Raw genomic sequence first — 15,933 nt, 5'->3', positions numbered from 1 at the left:
TAGTGGCCCCAGATTGGCCAAGGAGGTCCTGGTACTCGAGGCTTCAGAGGTTGTCTGTGGACTCATGGCGACTACCTCTGAGACCAGACCTTCTAAGACAAGGCCCATTCAATCACCTGGATTCCGATCGATTGATTTTGACGGCCTGGCTATTGAAACCACCATTTTGAAAAGGAAAGGGTTTTCTGAGGCAGTAGTACAGACGATGATAAAAGCCAGAAAAGCTGTATCTTCGGCAAATTATTATAGAGTCTGGAAGACTTACATTCGATGGTGTGAGAGAAGAAAGGCTCATACATCTCATTTTAAGCTATCAAGAATGATGGAATTTTTACAAGATGGTTTTTCATCGGGGCTAAGCCTTCAGTCACTGAAGGTGCAGATTTCGGCCTTGTCCATCTATTTCCAGAAAAAGATAGCCATTTTGCCGGAAATTCAAACTTTTTTACAAGGAGTATCCAGGTTGAAACCTCCATACAAGCAACCAGTAGCACCTTGGGATCTATCACTGGTTTTGGAATGCCTTCAGAAGGCACCATTTGAACCTTTAAGGTCGGCTGACTTTAAGTTTCTCACGTGGAAGCTAGTGTTTTTGTTAGCAGTAGCATCTGCTAAAAGAGTTTCAGAGTTGGGAGCCTTGTCATGTAAATCTCCCTTCTTAATTTTTCATGATGACAGGGCTGTTTTGAGAACAGTGCCTCAGTTTTTACCGAAGGTGGTATCTACCTTCCATTTAAATCAGGAGATAGTTCTACCTGTGTTTCAACCCCCAGAGGGTTCTAAGAAAAGGGACAAGTTGAGAACTTTGGATGTTGTGCGTGCTTTACGCATATATGTGGACAGAATGAAGAGTGTCAGGAAAACTGACACATTGTTGGTATTGTATGACGTACACAAAATTGGTTGGCCTGCATCTAAGCAGACTATTGCTAGGTGGTTGCGGTCTGTGATAGCCTTTGCATACACCAAAGTGGGTAGACCGGTACCGGCCAAAATAAATGCGCATACCACCAGGTCAGTCGCCACCTCTTGGGCGGTTCGACATGGGGCCACAGCTGAGCAGGTTTGCAGAGCTGCCACTTGGTCGTCTGTTCACACATTTGCCAAATTCTATAGATTCCATGAGTTCGCGTCGGAGGACGCATCATTCGGGCGAGCAGTGCTGAGAGCTGCAGACCTGAGCGTACCCTCCCAAAGGACCGGCTCTGGAACGTCCCAGTGTTGAGCTGTGTCACCAGGACCATTGAAAGAGAAAAAGGGATTTTTGTAAGAACTTACCGTTCGAATCCCTTTCTCTGATATGGTCCTGGTGACACAGCGATCCCTCCCTTACGCTAAGTAAGTATGCCAGAAGTTTCATGATGTTCATGTTAAAATGGTTAAAAGTTAACAGTTTCTGTTATAAAATGTGCATATAATATGTGCAGGCGTTTGTACTGAGTTAATGTATTCCAGTGGCTTTGAAAGATGAACTGAAGAGTCCAGGGATGCAGTAGGGGAGGAGCCTACCCTCTAAAACTTTAGGATAGGTGCCTGGCTCCTTCGGACCCTCCTACATCCCAGTGTTGAGCTGTGTCACCAGGACCATATCAGAGAAAGGGATTCGAACGGTAAGTTCTTACAAAAATCCCTTTTTTGTGTGAGTCAATGCACAAGAACCATAGAGCATGCCGTGTAATGCACAGTGTTTGTATAGTGACTTCCGTCAGCAAGATTGACAGAATCAGCATCTGCCATTGAATTCTCTGTGAAAAGTCCTTCTAGGAAGGGGGTAGGGAGGCAGGGGTTGTGGTGGGCTGAATACAATACCTTCAACACTAAACCACAATAGGAGTGTCTAAGACGCTGTAGCGACTCATGTTTGACGGAGTGTCTGAATTACGGGTCCATTCTAGTCAATTGGGAAAATGTGTCTATTTTGCACCCTGATATCTCCAGTTCTATGTGTCCTAGAGACTTGAGACTGGTACCATATGAAAGGATAGATTGTAAGCTTGCCCTCCTACCTCCAAGTCTGTCTGTTGTTACCCAGTTTGTTTTATCACGGTCTACTATTGTAAAACGCAACGGAATCTGCTGCGCTATATAAGAAACTGTAAATAAATAAATAAAGGAGGAGACTCCTAATAGTAGTAGTATTTTATATGACATCAGTAAGGGAAGCAGCAAGAATCCGTAGTTAGGGTCCCCTCCAATTGTACACCTACTGTTGCTAATTACTACTGAGTACCGCAAATAGGAAATACTGTATAGAGAGGCTAAAGACAGTGTTTTTGCATCCAGGAACTTAGGGAGGAGCTTTTATGTCTCCCCATTATACTTAGAGATATCACTTATAGCTGTAACGGTTACAGTACAAATCAATAAAAACTGTTCCTGCCTGTGCAGACGCACAGAAATCTTTATAGGGAGGCAGGATTTTTTTTGTGTAATAAATACTGTATACTCTAACTGACCTACTGTACTATAGCTGTGTTTAAAAAAAATAATCCATTTATGAATCAAACTCAGGCATACTGTAAAACATGCAGAGTCGCATGCTTACCCACTACTTTACAACTCTAGAGCGGCCAGACTTTCCACTCAGATGCATCCTAGCGCCTTTTGACCAAAACAATAAGACGCACTAGCGTCTGTGCCCGTGCAGACGCACGGAAAGGTTAATAGGGAGGCAGGAGTTTTTGTGTGCTAAATATACAGTAACTGACCTACTGTAAATGTGTTGGAAAAAATAAGTTCCCTTTAATAATCAAACTCAGGCATACTGTACTTTAATGTACAACATGCAGAGCGTTGCGCTTATCCACTAGCCTACACACCTGATAAGAGCTGTCTATCTACAGTACTGTAGCTTACTTGACAGTAAGCAAAGTAGTTCCTGCGCTACAGAGCTTTTTAATACTGTAGTCACTTCATGCACATGCTGCAGCACACATTTCACGCATTCGCAGTGAAGATTTCAAAAAGTGACAGCTGGTGGATGATCACTGGTATGCACTCATCCACCAATCGCCAAGCTGTTAAAATTTATTGCGATGCCTTGTGCTGTGGGCCACCATGGCGGGCTGGTGGTAGAACCGCCATGGGTAGGCTGAATGAGCGGCGCTACATCTGTACATCACGGTCAGACAAATTATTTTACCCTGTACACCTGCCATGTCCAAACTATGGCCCTCCAGCTGTTGTGAAACTACACAGCTCAGCATGCCTTGCAATAGATTTAGCATTCACTAATAGCAAAACTGTGGCAAGACATGATGGGACTTGTAGTTTCACAACAGCTGGGGGGCCATAGTTTGGACAAACCTGCTTAAACAATCTCATAATTTGTCATACCCTTCAGGAGAGTCTAAATGGGCTCAGGATATGGGACCATGTCTCACTGAAATAGCAACGTCCTTCAAAAAAGAATAGTTTTGACAGCAGCAGCCATTTAAATACGTTCAACCGCCTCTTCTTAGGTAGAAGGAGAAAGCGATTATGATTGGAAAGACTTATCCCACATAATACACATGCCTATTTAAGTGTATATATGGTAGTAGATGTGGTTTTAAAGTCTTTGCATCTACAGGAGACAGCTATTTCATAAACTAATTCAGTTTATTTCTTAAAATTGAAGAAGGAACTTTCCCAAAATTCTCACATTTTGGAGAAATCTTAAAAGTGGCCTGGTTAAAACCTCAGAAAAAGCGTCTTTATCTTTTTTTCAGAAGATGACCTCAAGCTTTTGGAGATTCCATCCATGGTGGACACTTCCATTGTAAGGTTAGTCAGGAATATGGTTATTCCCACCACAGCTCAAGATACTATGGATAGGAAAAGTGAGGAAAAGTCTATTTTTACATTGTCAGGAGTCTCGCTGCGGCCTATATTATCCAACATCTGGTTAAAGCGATCAATTCTTGTTTGGCATACACTACTTCTGGTTTCCAATCAGAAGATTTGAATAAAACTTTTTTTTGGGGCTGACCAGATTTTAGAGGCTCCAATCTATATAGGTGATGCTTTAAACAGGATTTTGGTACTTACCAGTAATTCCTTTTCTCCGATTCCACAGTGGACACTGGAGTCATACTTACCATTGATATAGATTGTTAGTCACTGGGTGCTGGAACTTTAAGAATTTTAAACTGCATGACTGTTCTTCCCCCTCTATACCCCTCACCCAAGCCAGTCTTAGTAACTGTGCCCAAGGAGAGCTGGTAAACAATGAGAGAGGAAGAGAAAAGTAACTCACACAAACTACAGAACATTTAAATTGTAAGAGAAAAACAAATAACATAACAAACTACCAAGGAAGAAAAGAAGAGGTGTGTCCAGTGTCCCCTGTGGAATGTGAAAAAATAATTTAGTACCAAAATCCTATTTTCTCCTTCATCCAGCAGGGAACACTGGAGTCATACTTAATAGGGCCATCCCAGAGCTCCCAACCAGGGCATGAGAGCACCAAGAACCCTGCAGAACCAAGAAGGAGTATCACCAGGAAAGATGATGGTAATGACAGTATGCAACCTCCTCATGGGCGCTGAGCATTACAGGGATGACAGGCTCTTCTAAGAGCACTTCTTCTCTTATCAACAACCATGCTGTCAAACTAAGCCGCTTTAAGTCTGGAAAAAGACTAAAAGGTCCTTGTTTTAACAGATCCTCCCTCAGTACTAAGCCCTGCAGGGCCAGTTCAAAGCTATTAAGAGAACCCTGAGTTTCTGAGGCAGCAGAGGAAACGGAGGAAATAGATAAACGAACTGAAACTCCCAAGGAGCTACTAGTGCATCGACTGCCACCACATCAGAATTCCAAAAGAGGGTGAGATACAGTTCAAGTTTGGGATTTTTTTCTTGAGGCCATGAGGTCAACCTGAGGAAGGCCCCACCTGTGAGTTAGCAAACAAAATACATAAGGGTGCAAAGTCCATTACCCTAGAGCAACATCTTTGGTGACAATGACACTCTCTGGTGTACAAAATATGTGAGCTGGCCACTGTGACCATAGGAGGTCGAGCTGGAACTCCCTGGAATGAAAATTACCATAAGGGAGTGCCTCGAAGGCCTCCACCTTCTAGCCCAACAGTCTGATACAGAGATGCACCAAAACCGGTCTCGAAGTGATTCCATGTTGAATTTGTATTTTATCAGGAAAAGGACTGAGATGCTTTAAATTTAGGATAGGCATTACCGAGCAGACTGGCTTTCGAAACCTGGAAAAGGCTTAAATAAAAGTCTATTTGTCTTTGATGCGAGGGAACTGGAGAAACTGTGGGGGGGGGGGGTTTGCGGAGGGGGGTATAAGAGAAAAAAAGACCAGCTACAGTAGTAACCTTTAGGAATGAGGTCCTGCGCCCAAGCATCCTTACAAGAACATATCCAGACTTCGAAATGTCCAGGAGACGAGCACCCACTCTGGGGTCCACCAAGTGTGAGGGAAACCAGTCATGTGATGGGCTTGGGTACAGATTTTGACTCTTGGTGGGCAAATGTTGCACAGGCTCCACCACGGCCACTGAATCCTCTCTAAGCAGTTGCTACCCCCTGGAAATGGGCCAAAAGACAATTTGTAAATAGGGTTGATTTACTAATCCGCCGTATTTATGGATCTGTATTTCTGTAGACAGTTGTATGCTGCTGTAGTCGTATTTGCAAGCAATATATTCGGCCACTTAATACAAATATGAGTCAGTAGCCTGCATGGATCAGTGATAGCCATCAGTGTAAAAAAAAAAGATAAATAATTTTAAAAAACAGTGTGCCCCCTCCCCCCTAGCTGCAACCAGCCTCAGGCATTATTGCCCCTGACCGGTCACCCGGGCAGGGATCTTGGGGAAGTGGGGACCTCTGCCAATGAAGGAGTCCCCCCTCCAGGATTAACCTTGCCTGGGCTGAAGCCCGGGCTGTCCTCTGTGCCCCAGGGTGATTCTATTTGTGTAAAGAAAGAATTAACGATTGGGTTCTGCTGTGGAACTGTGAGTTCCAATCAATCCTCCCCCGCATACTGGGACTTGGAGAACCACAAGTTTCAGCATGCGGGGGCATTAATAGCCATGCTGGGACTCTTAGTTCCACAGCAGAACCAATAGCCAAATAAAAGCACAAACACCAGAAATGTTTAACTTTATTACACACACCCCATACTATACTCTACTTTGACACATAGGTTATCGGTCCCCTTCTTCAGTAGATATTCCATATGGGGTTCCTGTAAAAGGAACTTATACTTACAAGCTCTGGTGAAGATCATATCTTCTTTAGTCGCTATAGGCACCAACGTCACTGTTCATTCGGGCATCGCCGTAGGGACTATGCATTCATATTTCTGAATTCGAATGTGCCAAGAATAAGAATTGGCAATTATATTTGCATAAAATGGACTATGAATAGGCCAGATACAGGCATATTCCCCTTAGTAAATTTCCCCCAGAGACCACTTTGCCACTGTCATAGCCAACGAGTCATGCAAGCAAGCAGAAATCGCTAGAGCCAACGACCTGGAAGCCAGAGAGCAGATATTCTTGAAAGCTCACCCAGATAAACTGAAGACTCCTGGATGTGCTCTGAGAGAGAAGATCTTCTATTGGCCTCCCTGCTTGCATTCCTTCAGGAAGGTGAGATTCACACATTGCAACAGCTTTGTTGACCCAACAAACCACCATAGCAGGACATAGCAGCAGTGGCGTAAGTTCGTCCATGTCGCCTAGAGGCAAAGTAAAAGTTGGTGCCCCCCTAGATAGAGAGAGGGAGAATGAGAGATGGGGGAGGGGGGAGAGAAAGAGAGCAAGAGAGAAAGAGAGAAACAAGCATGTCAGAGAGAGGGATGAGGTGAGAGGGGGATCAGACAGAGAGGGGGATGAGGTGAGAGGGGGATCAGGCAGAAAGGGGGATAAGGTGAGAGGGGGATCAGGCAGAAAGGGGGATGATGTGAGAGGGGGATGAGGTGAGAGGGAGATCAGGCAGAGAGGGGGATGAGGTGAGAGGGGGATGAGGTGAGAGGGGGATGAGGTGAGAGGGGGATGAGGTGAGAGGGGGATCAGGCAGAGAGGGGGATGAGGTGAGAGGGGGATCAGGCAGAGAGGGGGATGAGGTGAGAGGGGGATGAGGTGAGAGGGGGATCAGGCAGAGAGGGGGATGAGGTGAGAGGGGGATCAGGCAGAGAGGTGGATGAGGTTAGAGGGGGATCAGGCAGAGAGGGGGATCAGGCAGAGAGGGGGATGAGGTGAGAGAGGGATGAGGTGAGAGAGGGATGAGGTGAGAGGGGGATCAGGCAGAGAGAGGGATAAGGTGAGAGGGGGATCAGTCAGAGAGGGGGATCAGGCAGAGAGGGGGATCAGGTGAGGGGGATCATGCAGAGAGGGGGATGAGGTGAGAGGGGGATCAGGCAGAGAGGGATGAGGTGAGAGGGGGATCAGGCAGAGAGAGGGATAAGGTGAGAGGGATGAGGTGAGAGAGGGATGAGGTGAGAGAGGGATGAGGTGAGAGGGGGATAAGGTGAGAGGGGGATCAGTTAGAGAGGGGGATCAGACAGAGAGCGGGATGAGGTGAGGGGGATCAGGCAGAGAGGGATGAGGTGAGAGGGGGATCAGGCAGAGAGCGGGATGAGGTGAGAGGAAGATCAGGCAGAGAGCGGGATGAGGTGAGAGGGGGATCAGGCAGAGAGCGGGATGAGGTGAGAGGAAGATCAGGCAGAGAGCGGGATGAGGTGAGAGGGGGATCAGGCAGAGAGCGGGATGAGGTGAGAGAAAGATCAGGCAGAGAGCGGGATGAGGTGAGAGGGGGATCAGGCAGAGAGCGGGATGAGGTGAGAGGGGGATCAGGCAGAGAGCGGGATGAGGTGAGAGGGGGATCAGGCAGAGAGAGGGATGAGGTGAGAGGGGGATCAGGCAGAGAGAGGGATGAGGTGAGAGGGGGATCAGGCAGAGAGAGGGATGAGGTGAGAGGGGGATCAGGCAGAGAGAGGGAAGAGGTGAGAGGGGGATCAGGCAGAGAGAGGGATGAGGTGAGAGGGGGATCAGGCAGAGAGAGGGATGAGGTGAGGGGGATCAGGCAGAGCGCGGGATGAGGTGAGAGGGGGATCAGGCAGAGAGAGGGATGAGGTGAGAGGGGGATCAGGCAGAGAGAGGGATGAGGTGAGAGGGGGATCAGGCAGAGAGAGGGATGAGGTGGAGAGGGGGATCAGGCAGAGAGAGGGATGAGGTGAGAGGGGGATCAGGCAGAGAGAGGGATGAGGTGAGAGGGGGATCAGGCAGAGAGAGGGATGAGGTGAGAGGGGGATCAGGCAGAGAGAGGGATGAGGTGAAAGGGGGATCAGGCAGAGAGGGGGATGAGATGGGTGAGAGGGGGGTCAGGCAGAGAGAGTAAGGGGGTCAGGCAGAGAGAGATAAAAGAGAGTGGTGGGCACCAGCCTGGTGCTGCTAAAACATGGATGCAGGCATTTAGAGCTAGAGTGGGAGGTGTACTGCTGCGTCAGCCCCTTTTGGGCCGCGCATACAAAGAGGGTCCATCTGGGTGTGAGGTGACAGGGAGGCATGAGGGGGTGAAATGTACCTTCCAGCCCCATGTCCTTGGGCTCGCTGAGCTGCTGCTCCCCGGTCTTCTCCTGAGTCCTGATAGTGGTACATGTTTGTGGCTTCGGACTCGATCAGTCCTGCGGGTCCGGCTGAGCGGGGGGAGGCCCCGACAGGGCCTGCAGCCTGGCCCTTTCCTGCGGTGCATTGCAGATGAGCTGCTGGGGTGAGACCGGAGGGGGCCGGCGGCAGCGATATTTGTGGTGTTTGGACGCAAGTCGGGGGAAGGAGCGGTGGGGACGCTTCTTCCCAGGTGGGAGGCTGGGTTGACACTCGGTGCGCGGGCTGGGTCCAGGATGCCAAGAGCCTGTATGCAGCGCTCAGCGACGGATCTATACTTTTCTTTACCTCTGTATCCGTCCCTGAGTGGCATCAGGCTGCCGACTGTCTCCTGCCAACACCCGGCTTCTTGTCACTGGCTGGCTCTCATTTGCTCAGGCCGCTGTTACTCAGTGAGTACAGCGGCAGCCAACCAAGTGACATTGTGGTGGGAACGGGGGCGGTCATCGCGGCTGGGGGGGCATCGCCGCTGCATACATCAATGGTACTTGCGGGCAGCACCTCAAATGAGTGGAACTCCAGGGGCAATGGAGACAGTGCCCCCTTTAAGGCTGGCGCCCGGCGGCAGATGACTCCATTGCCTCCGGGAGTTCCGCCACTGCATAGCAGCACACTTGCCACTGTGCAAATATATTTCAAGGAGCTGTCAACCTTTCGTCTGTAACCTCCTTTAATGAAGTGGCTCCCGGCAAGGGGAGTACAGTCTTTTTAGAAAGACACAACAGCGATTGATCAACTGCAGGAGGTGTTTCACAGAGTTTTCTGCTATCTGTACAAAAGGGAATGGTTAACAACAGGCCACGTGATACCTGGAATTTTTTATTAGGATGCTGCCAGGCAGAAGACAGAATGTCATCTAATTCATATGTCAGGAAAAACTAACACAGATTTCTGCATTTACCAAAAATTATATTTGTGGGTCCTCTCTGACACTCAGGGGGAAATTTACTAAGATTAGTATTCTACTTCACATGTGATGTTGCTATGGGCAACCAGTCAGATCCTGTCTACTAGAGGGTGCTAAATAAGTAGTAGTTTCTAAATGGTTGCCCACAGCAACATCACATGTGAAGTAGAATACACATCTTAGTGTCCCGTCCCCCCCGTAGTGTCAGTTTTTGTTGTTGCCGCAGGTAAGAATACTAAATCTTCAAACCAGAATAAAGAGCATGTAACAGCTGACTCATATCTCAATCCTCAGGGTTAAGCGGTTCCTTTTGCCAGATTAAATGGGTAAATTCAGACCCTCAATTATTAAATCAAATGTTAAGACACTAGACATACCAGTCAGTCACTCCTATGTGATTGCAAGATGTGATTCTGATAAGGCGTCAGTTATTAATTATATTATTGTCACTACAGGTGCCATCTTAAAAGGCAGAGGGGCAGATTTATTAAGCTCAGTGAAGTGATAAAGTGTCTGGTCTTTATCACTGGCCAATCAGTTCCTACCTGTCATTTTGCAAATCAAACCTGTAACTTCACAGATAGAGTTGATTGGCCAGTGATAAAGTACCACCCACATTATCACTTCACTGAGCTTAATAAATCTGTCCCAGAGTGTCTTGGAATACACCTACAGTGCAAACATTTTTGGGCAATGAAAAAACTTCTTTCCATCAATATTCTGAAATTGAGGGTGATTCGGTGTACATTTGTTCAGGCTCGATCCCATTTATAGAATATAACAGTCTGAATCCAAATCAGACAATGCCAGGGCAGTTGCATATATAAACAAGCAAGGTGGCACATGCAGCTGGTGAGCAATGAGGAAGGTTTCTTACATCCTTTATTGGCCAGAATTGGGCTCTGGCAATATAAGCAGTCAAGATTCCAGGGCTGGAAGAATCCCCCCCCCCCCCACACACACACACACACCGCTTTAATTGAGCTGCTATAACAGATCATAGAGGCAATTTAATCTCCCAGGTGTTATAATGAAGGAAATATGATTTTATTCATCAGAAATTCACCTCCCTTGAAGTCCAGCTGAGGGATGCTGGGATTCCTCTCTTGTATGTTTTAATACTGGTGGGCTCTCTCAGTTCTTCCAGGGGTGTTCTTTGGCTTTGTTAAGCATAGACTGAGGTCCTTGTGGATGGGGAGGGGTTAAATAGGGGATGAGGGCCAATCTCAAACTGCCTACACAGATCACCAAACATATCCTAGAGGTAAATGCATCCCCCAGATTGATGTACGGTAAATAAAAAATATTTTCTATATTTACATTGCTTTGCAGTTCAGAGATGCAGTCACATTGACAGTCGTACACCTGTGAGATTTTCGACACTAGGAAGTCGGGATTCAGCAAGGTAAAAATAGATTTGGTTATCGCTGTGACCTTATATTAACATCTTAAATTACATAGCCTTATTGATTCAGAAACACTAGTAGAGTTACCAGGCAAACAATTAAACTTCCAATAACTTAAATAATGCTTTAGTTCTTGTCCATCACGTGTATCATGGGAATACTGTATGTTTTACTGTTCTAGGGACCCACATACCTTGGTTCAACTTACCTCTTTTATGGCTTTGAATAAGTTCCAGCCTTTTCATGTATCCGTTTCCAGTAATGCCCTCCTGGTTTTGGTGAGTTTTTAGATCTCTGAGTTGCTTAGGTCACTTTCTAATAATGTACCCTCCATAATATATCCCTCTTACTTAGGATTTCCACAGCCACCTGACACGCAGTGAAGTAGTGGGCTATCTTGGGGGACGCTGGGATACCAACAGCCAGTGTAGGAAGACTTCAATTTTGTGACTGATTAAATGTCTTGGTAATTTGTCTCCTTGTCTTATTATTAGATTAACCTCTGTTAATCTCTCTACAGTACTGACCGTACTCCGTGCCTTTCCCTGCCGTTCCCGTTTAAAAGACACAGAGATGGCTGCAGCAGTAGAAGAGGAGGTGACTTTTAGTGAAGAGAGATTGTAAAGTAGATATCTGAGATACATTAGGAGGAATACGTTATCACATCCACCACAGAAATTAAGATTGTAATTATAATATATATAGTTTAGACTTTTTATACTTGTTGATCAAATTGCTTTCCTTTATTATGGCCAAATCGCTGTGGATAAATATAATTGAATAAAAATGAAGCCAAATACTGTACAGATTTCTTGGTCCTAAAATAGCATTTCGTAGAACCCCAAATATCTATGACGGTAAGAACAGAAAATCTTCCAGGTTTTTTTTTTTTTTTTTAAGCTAAATAAACAAATCAGTTTCTCAATAACTTTTATCCTCTTTCCAACCAGATCTGTCATAATCTCTTCATACGTGGTCTGTGTTTGGTTGGCTGGTACCACAGTCATCCCTTCAGTCCTGCTGTGCCATCTCTTCAGGATATTGATGCCCAAATGGATTACCAGCTAAAACTGCAGGGCTCAGACAACAGTTTCCAACCATGTTTGGGTCTTATATGTGGTGAGACAATGCTTGTTTTTACCAATGCATACAAACAAACCCAGTTTGCGGGCCTGATTCAAAGCCACATGCAATGTCTGTTCAGAGTTGAGCGATTTTTTTTTGCATAAAAAAACTTTCATAAAAATTCCTAAAAGTCATGTGTTACACAAAGTATTAGAGAATCCGAGTATGGAGGCCATACTCGGATGGCAAATCTGTACCTGCACAAATCTAGAAGCCAAGTTTTAATTGTGTGACCAATAGTGTCATCAAGACAAACCAGGCGTTATTTACAGCATGGATGGAAGCTGAAAGTGGGCATCTTAGGCCTTGTACATTCATCTACTTTGAAAACAGTACCTGTGTAAAGAATGTTTTTTTCACTAACTCGGTTTTAATTTCTGTGTGTCAGCACCATATTTCGAAGGAAACCAGGAAATTCAATCTGCAATCTGTCCTTTCTGGGTCATGCCTCCTGCTGAGGTTAGTAACATAAATCAAAGTAGTGCCTTTATAGGTTACCAAATTGTTGTTTTACACTAGTACTGTTGCTACAGGTGACAAGCCAAGCAATGCAACTGTACGATTGCACAGCTCGTCCACTGACTGCTGCTGATGCCGCCGGGCCACCAGCGGCTCACCGGCCGCCGCTGCCACTAGCTTCAAGCTGCCAGCGCACCGTGTGCTCCCTCAAGTTGACCCTCCTGCCCAAACCCCTAGTAATCTGCTTATGAAATGGAGGGGCGGGGCCAACGAGAGGCTACACCCCTACAGCAGGGCTATACCCTTTCTGCAGCGCACACGTCTCCGGCACAGTCTTCTATTTACAAGTGTATTTGGGGGGGCGGGTGGGGCTGCATTTTTGCCTTTTTACACTGGGAGCCATACACTCTAGAAAAGGCACTGTTTATCATATTGCAACATTCTTTTGCAGCATCGATCAAATGATTATGGGATTCCCATGGAGGTGGATGTGACATACGTACAGGACAGCTTTCTAACTAATGACATCCTGCATGACATGGTAAAGACCAGAAGTCATTGTTTTTTTTTGTTTGTTTTTTTAAGTGTATTTCTGTTTATTTAATTTCCCTGCAAATACTTCATGACCATAACATACAGTATGGGTTAAATCATTAGATAACTTAGAGACAGGGGAAAAAATAACACCCCTGAATGGTGGGATTCAGTATGAAATCCCGGCGGTCGGGATCCCGGCGTTCAAAATCCCGACGCCGGAATCCCGACAAGGGGGGGGGGGCGTGCACTCGCCACGCAGCGGGCCCAGTGCCTTGGCACGCTAATTTATTCTCCCTCCAGGGGTATCGTAGACACCCACGGAGGGAGAAAGTGTCGGGATTTCGGCGGTCGGGATTCCAGCGTCGGGATTCTGAACGCCGGGATCCCGACCGCCGGGATTTAAACTGCATCCCGAATGGTGTATACAGACCAGTAAATAAAAGGAGACGCTTGGCATAGATAGAATCTATAGAATAGACAATGCAGCTGTAAAGACATGGAATTAAACATTGACCCACAATGATATAAGAAAAAAAAAATCCACGGTTAGAATGTCAACATGGTTCCACGTGTACAGGCTCCAGGTAGACATCCTCAAATGGTCAACAGGTTAAAAAAAAAAAAAAATACCATGACAAATATCAACATTCTGAAGATATATATACACTTCGGGTTAGGCGCCGGCGGAAGCATTAGGCCAGGCATTCCCAACCACGGTCCTCAAGGCACACCAACAGTGCAGGTTTTAGTGATATCCAGGCTTGAGCACAGGTGACTTAATTAGTACCTGAGTGATTCTGATTAAACCATCTGTGCTGAAGCCTGGATATCACTAAAACCTGCACTGTTGGTGTGCCTTGAGGACCGTGGTTGGGAATGCCTGCATTAGGCTATAAGGGAGATTAAGCTGTGGGGGTGGTTGAGTTTATGGATTAGGGGGAGAAATACTCACTGGAACTCTGATCCTCAGATGCCTTCATTTAATATGTACCATATAATGCTGGTGCCAGTAAGAAGGTAAAACGCTAGACCAATGGGGATGGTTTGTGTTCTTTTCAGCATGTTGACATATCTTCTGGGTAGACATAAATGTCAACATGATCACTGTCAACATTCAACTCTTAAGTTAACTGTAAAGGCAAAACATACCAAAAAGCTTTGCTGTGCAGTCTTCCTAGCAAAATAAGTGTCTCAAACATATATTACTTCTACATAATATTTAATAAACACAAGAAAATGTAAATACAATACAAACATTTGTTAACTAATACGGCCTACACACATGCCGATATTAAGGCATTTTCTAAGAGAATTTGCTTAGTTTGGCAAAGTCGCTTAGAAAATGCCCTCACATCGGTGTGTGTGTGGGGGCTATAATCGACAGCAATGCGCGTCCCCATGCGTCTTTGTCGCTGGCCGAGATTGATGAACAGTGTCCATCAATATCGGCACCGGCAGGGTTCTCCCACCGGAGAACACTGGCGCTGTCTGCTCGCTTAGCACACAGAGCTGACAGCTCGCTCTGTGTGTGGGCTGTCAGCTCTGTGTGCTGAGCAGAACGGCCCGACATAGCACAGCTAGGTCGCCCTACACACATCGGCATGTGTGTAGGGCCCATAAGTTTAGCTATTTGAAACTCATTGCATATGATAGGTAGGTCTACAACAGGGGTCCCCAAACTATTTTGCTCTGGGATCCCATCAGACAATAAAAATAATTACAGGACCCCCAGCTACTGCAGGTGGTCTTCACATCACACGTGTAGTCAGCAGACAGCACATACATGGCAGCATTGTGGAGGCACTAAATGATGGGAGGAGTCTAAAAAAACAGACAATTCAACAACTCCTTGAATCACTGACTGAGATGAGAAAAGTCATCAGCCTGACTGTCAGCAACATGGAGTTGCAACCACATGCTGAGAAGGTTGGGACCCACTTTGGGTTTGAGAACCACTGGTCTAATGGGACAAAAAGTCAAATGATATGATAAATGAAAGCCTGTTCGTGTGTAATGAAAATAAGAGTATAATATTCTGTACTGTATGTACTGTACCATCTATGCTTTATTAGTTGTGTAAATGCTTTTAGTACCCATCTGGTTTACAAATAAAAACTTGACCAGCAACAGCAAGAGCTTGAAACTCACCATAGGTTGTTATAAGTGTGGATCTAATCTGTGCATAAACTGTAATTTCATCTCAAATAAAATAAAAAGTGGTCATACACTACAAAAGAAAAGTATACTATCAAATCCTATATTAATTGTAATTTATAAATATATTATTTATCTTAATGTCCAAGTGTGGCTTGAAACATATTGGCAGTGTTAATTTCCTCAACGAAAATTTAGACTAAAACTATTTGTCGACAAAGGTTTTTCTGTGATTCAAATGTAACTATAATGAAAACAATGAATTATACTCACGATAATTCAATTTTCTCAGAATACTTAATAGCAGTCCTTACAATGGGTTTAGACCCCTTTCCCTGCTACAGACAGGTCACTTTTTCGTAGGATCCGCCAACCTCAGGTATCAAATCTGACTCCTCCCTCCCCCTCTTTTGAGTATCTCCACCCGTGACCCTAATAAAAAAAATAAAACACAGAGGGGGGAGATTATGGGCTGCCAAAAATTAATAATGAAATTGAATTATCATGAGTAGAATTTCCGGTTTACTTCTCCCTACTAAATGGCAGCCCTTACAATGGGATATACCAAAGTAGAAATTAAAGGGCAATACAATACCTTAAGTCAGGGCTGGGCAATTGCTGCCCCAGATGTTGAGGAACGACACATCCCAGCATGCCTTGCATCAGTTTCAGCATGGCCACATAGCAAAACTAATGCAAAGCATCCTGGGATGAGTAGTTCCTCAACATCT

General features: G+C 45.5%; 1 protein-coding gene across 6 annotated transcripts in view; it reads left to right on the top strand.

Annotated features, from left to right (window-relative positions):
• Positions 1-15,933, top strand: part of MPND (MPN domain containing) — a 114,419-nt gene that overhangs the window by 79,395 nt on the left and 19,091 nt on the right. For 4 of the 6 annotated variants that reach the window (XM_083179327.1, XM_083179326.1, XM_083179325.1 and 1 more), the window contains exons 5-11: positions 10,854-10,926; positions 11,109-11,205; positions 11,282-11,354; positions 11,448-11,524; positions 11,878-12,046; positions 12,441-12,511; positions 12,963-13,052. In XM_083179327.1, the coding sequence (XP_083035453.1) occupies positions 10,854-10,926; positions 11,109-11,205; positions 11,282-11,354; positions 11,448-11,524; positions 11,878-12,046; positions 12,441-12,511; positions 12,963-13,052 (650 nt within the window). The remainder of the gene's footprint in view (positions 1-10,853; positions 10,927-11,108; positions 11,206-11,281; positions 11,355-11,447; positions 11,525-11,877; positions 12,047-12,440; positions 12,512-12,962; positions 13,053-15,933) is intronic. The other 2 variants (XM_083179330.1, XM_083179329.1) reach the window with 1 other exon arrangement.

The sequence above is a fragment of the Crinia signifera genome, chromosome 1, assembly GCF_055691185.1.
Source record: "Crinia signifera chromosome 1, ASM5569118v1, whole genome shotgun sequence".
Taxonomy (NCBI): Eukaryota; Metazoa; Chordata; class Amphibia; order Anura; family Myobatrachidae; genus Crinia; species Crinia signifera.
The sequence above is the reverse complement of the archived record's forward strand: the minus strand, read 5'-3'. Positions and strand labels throughout refer to the sequence as shown.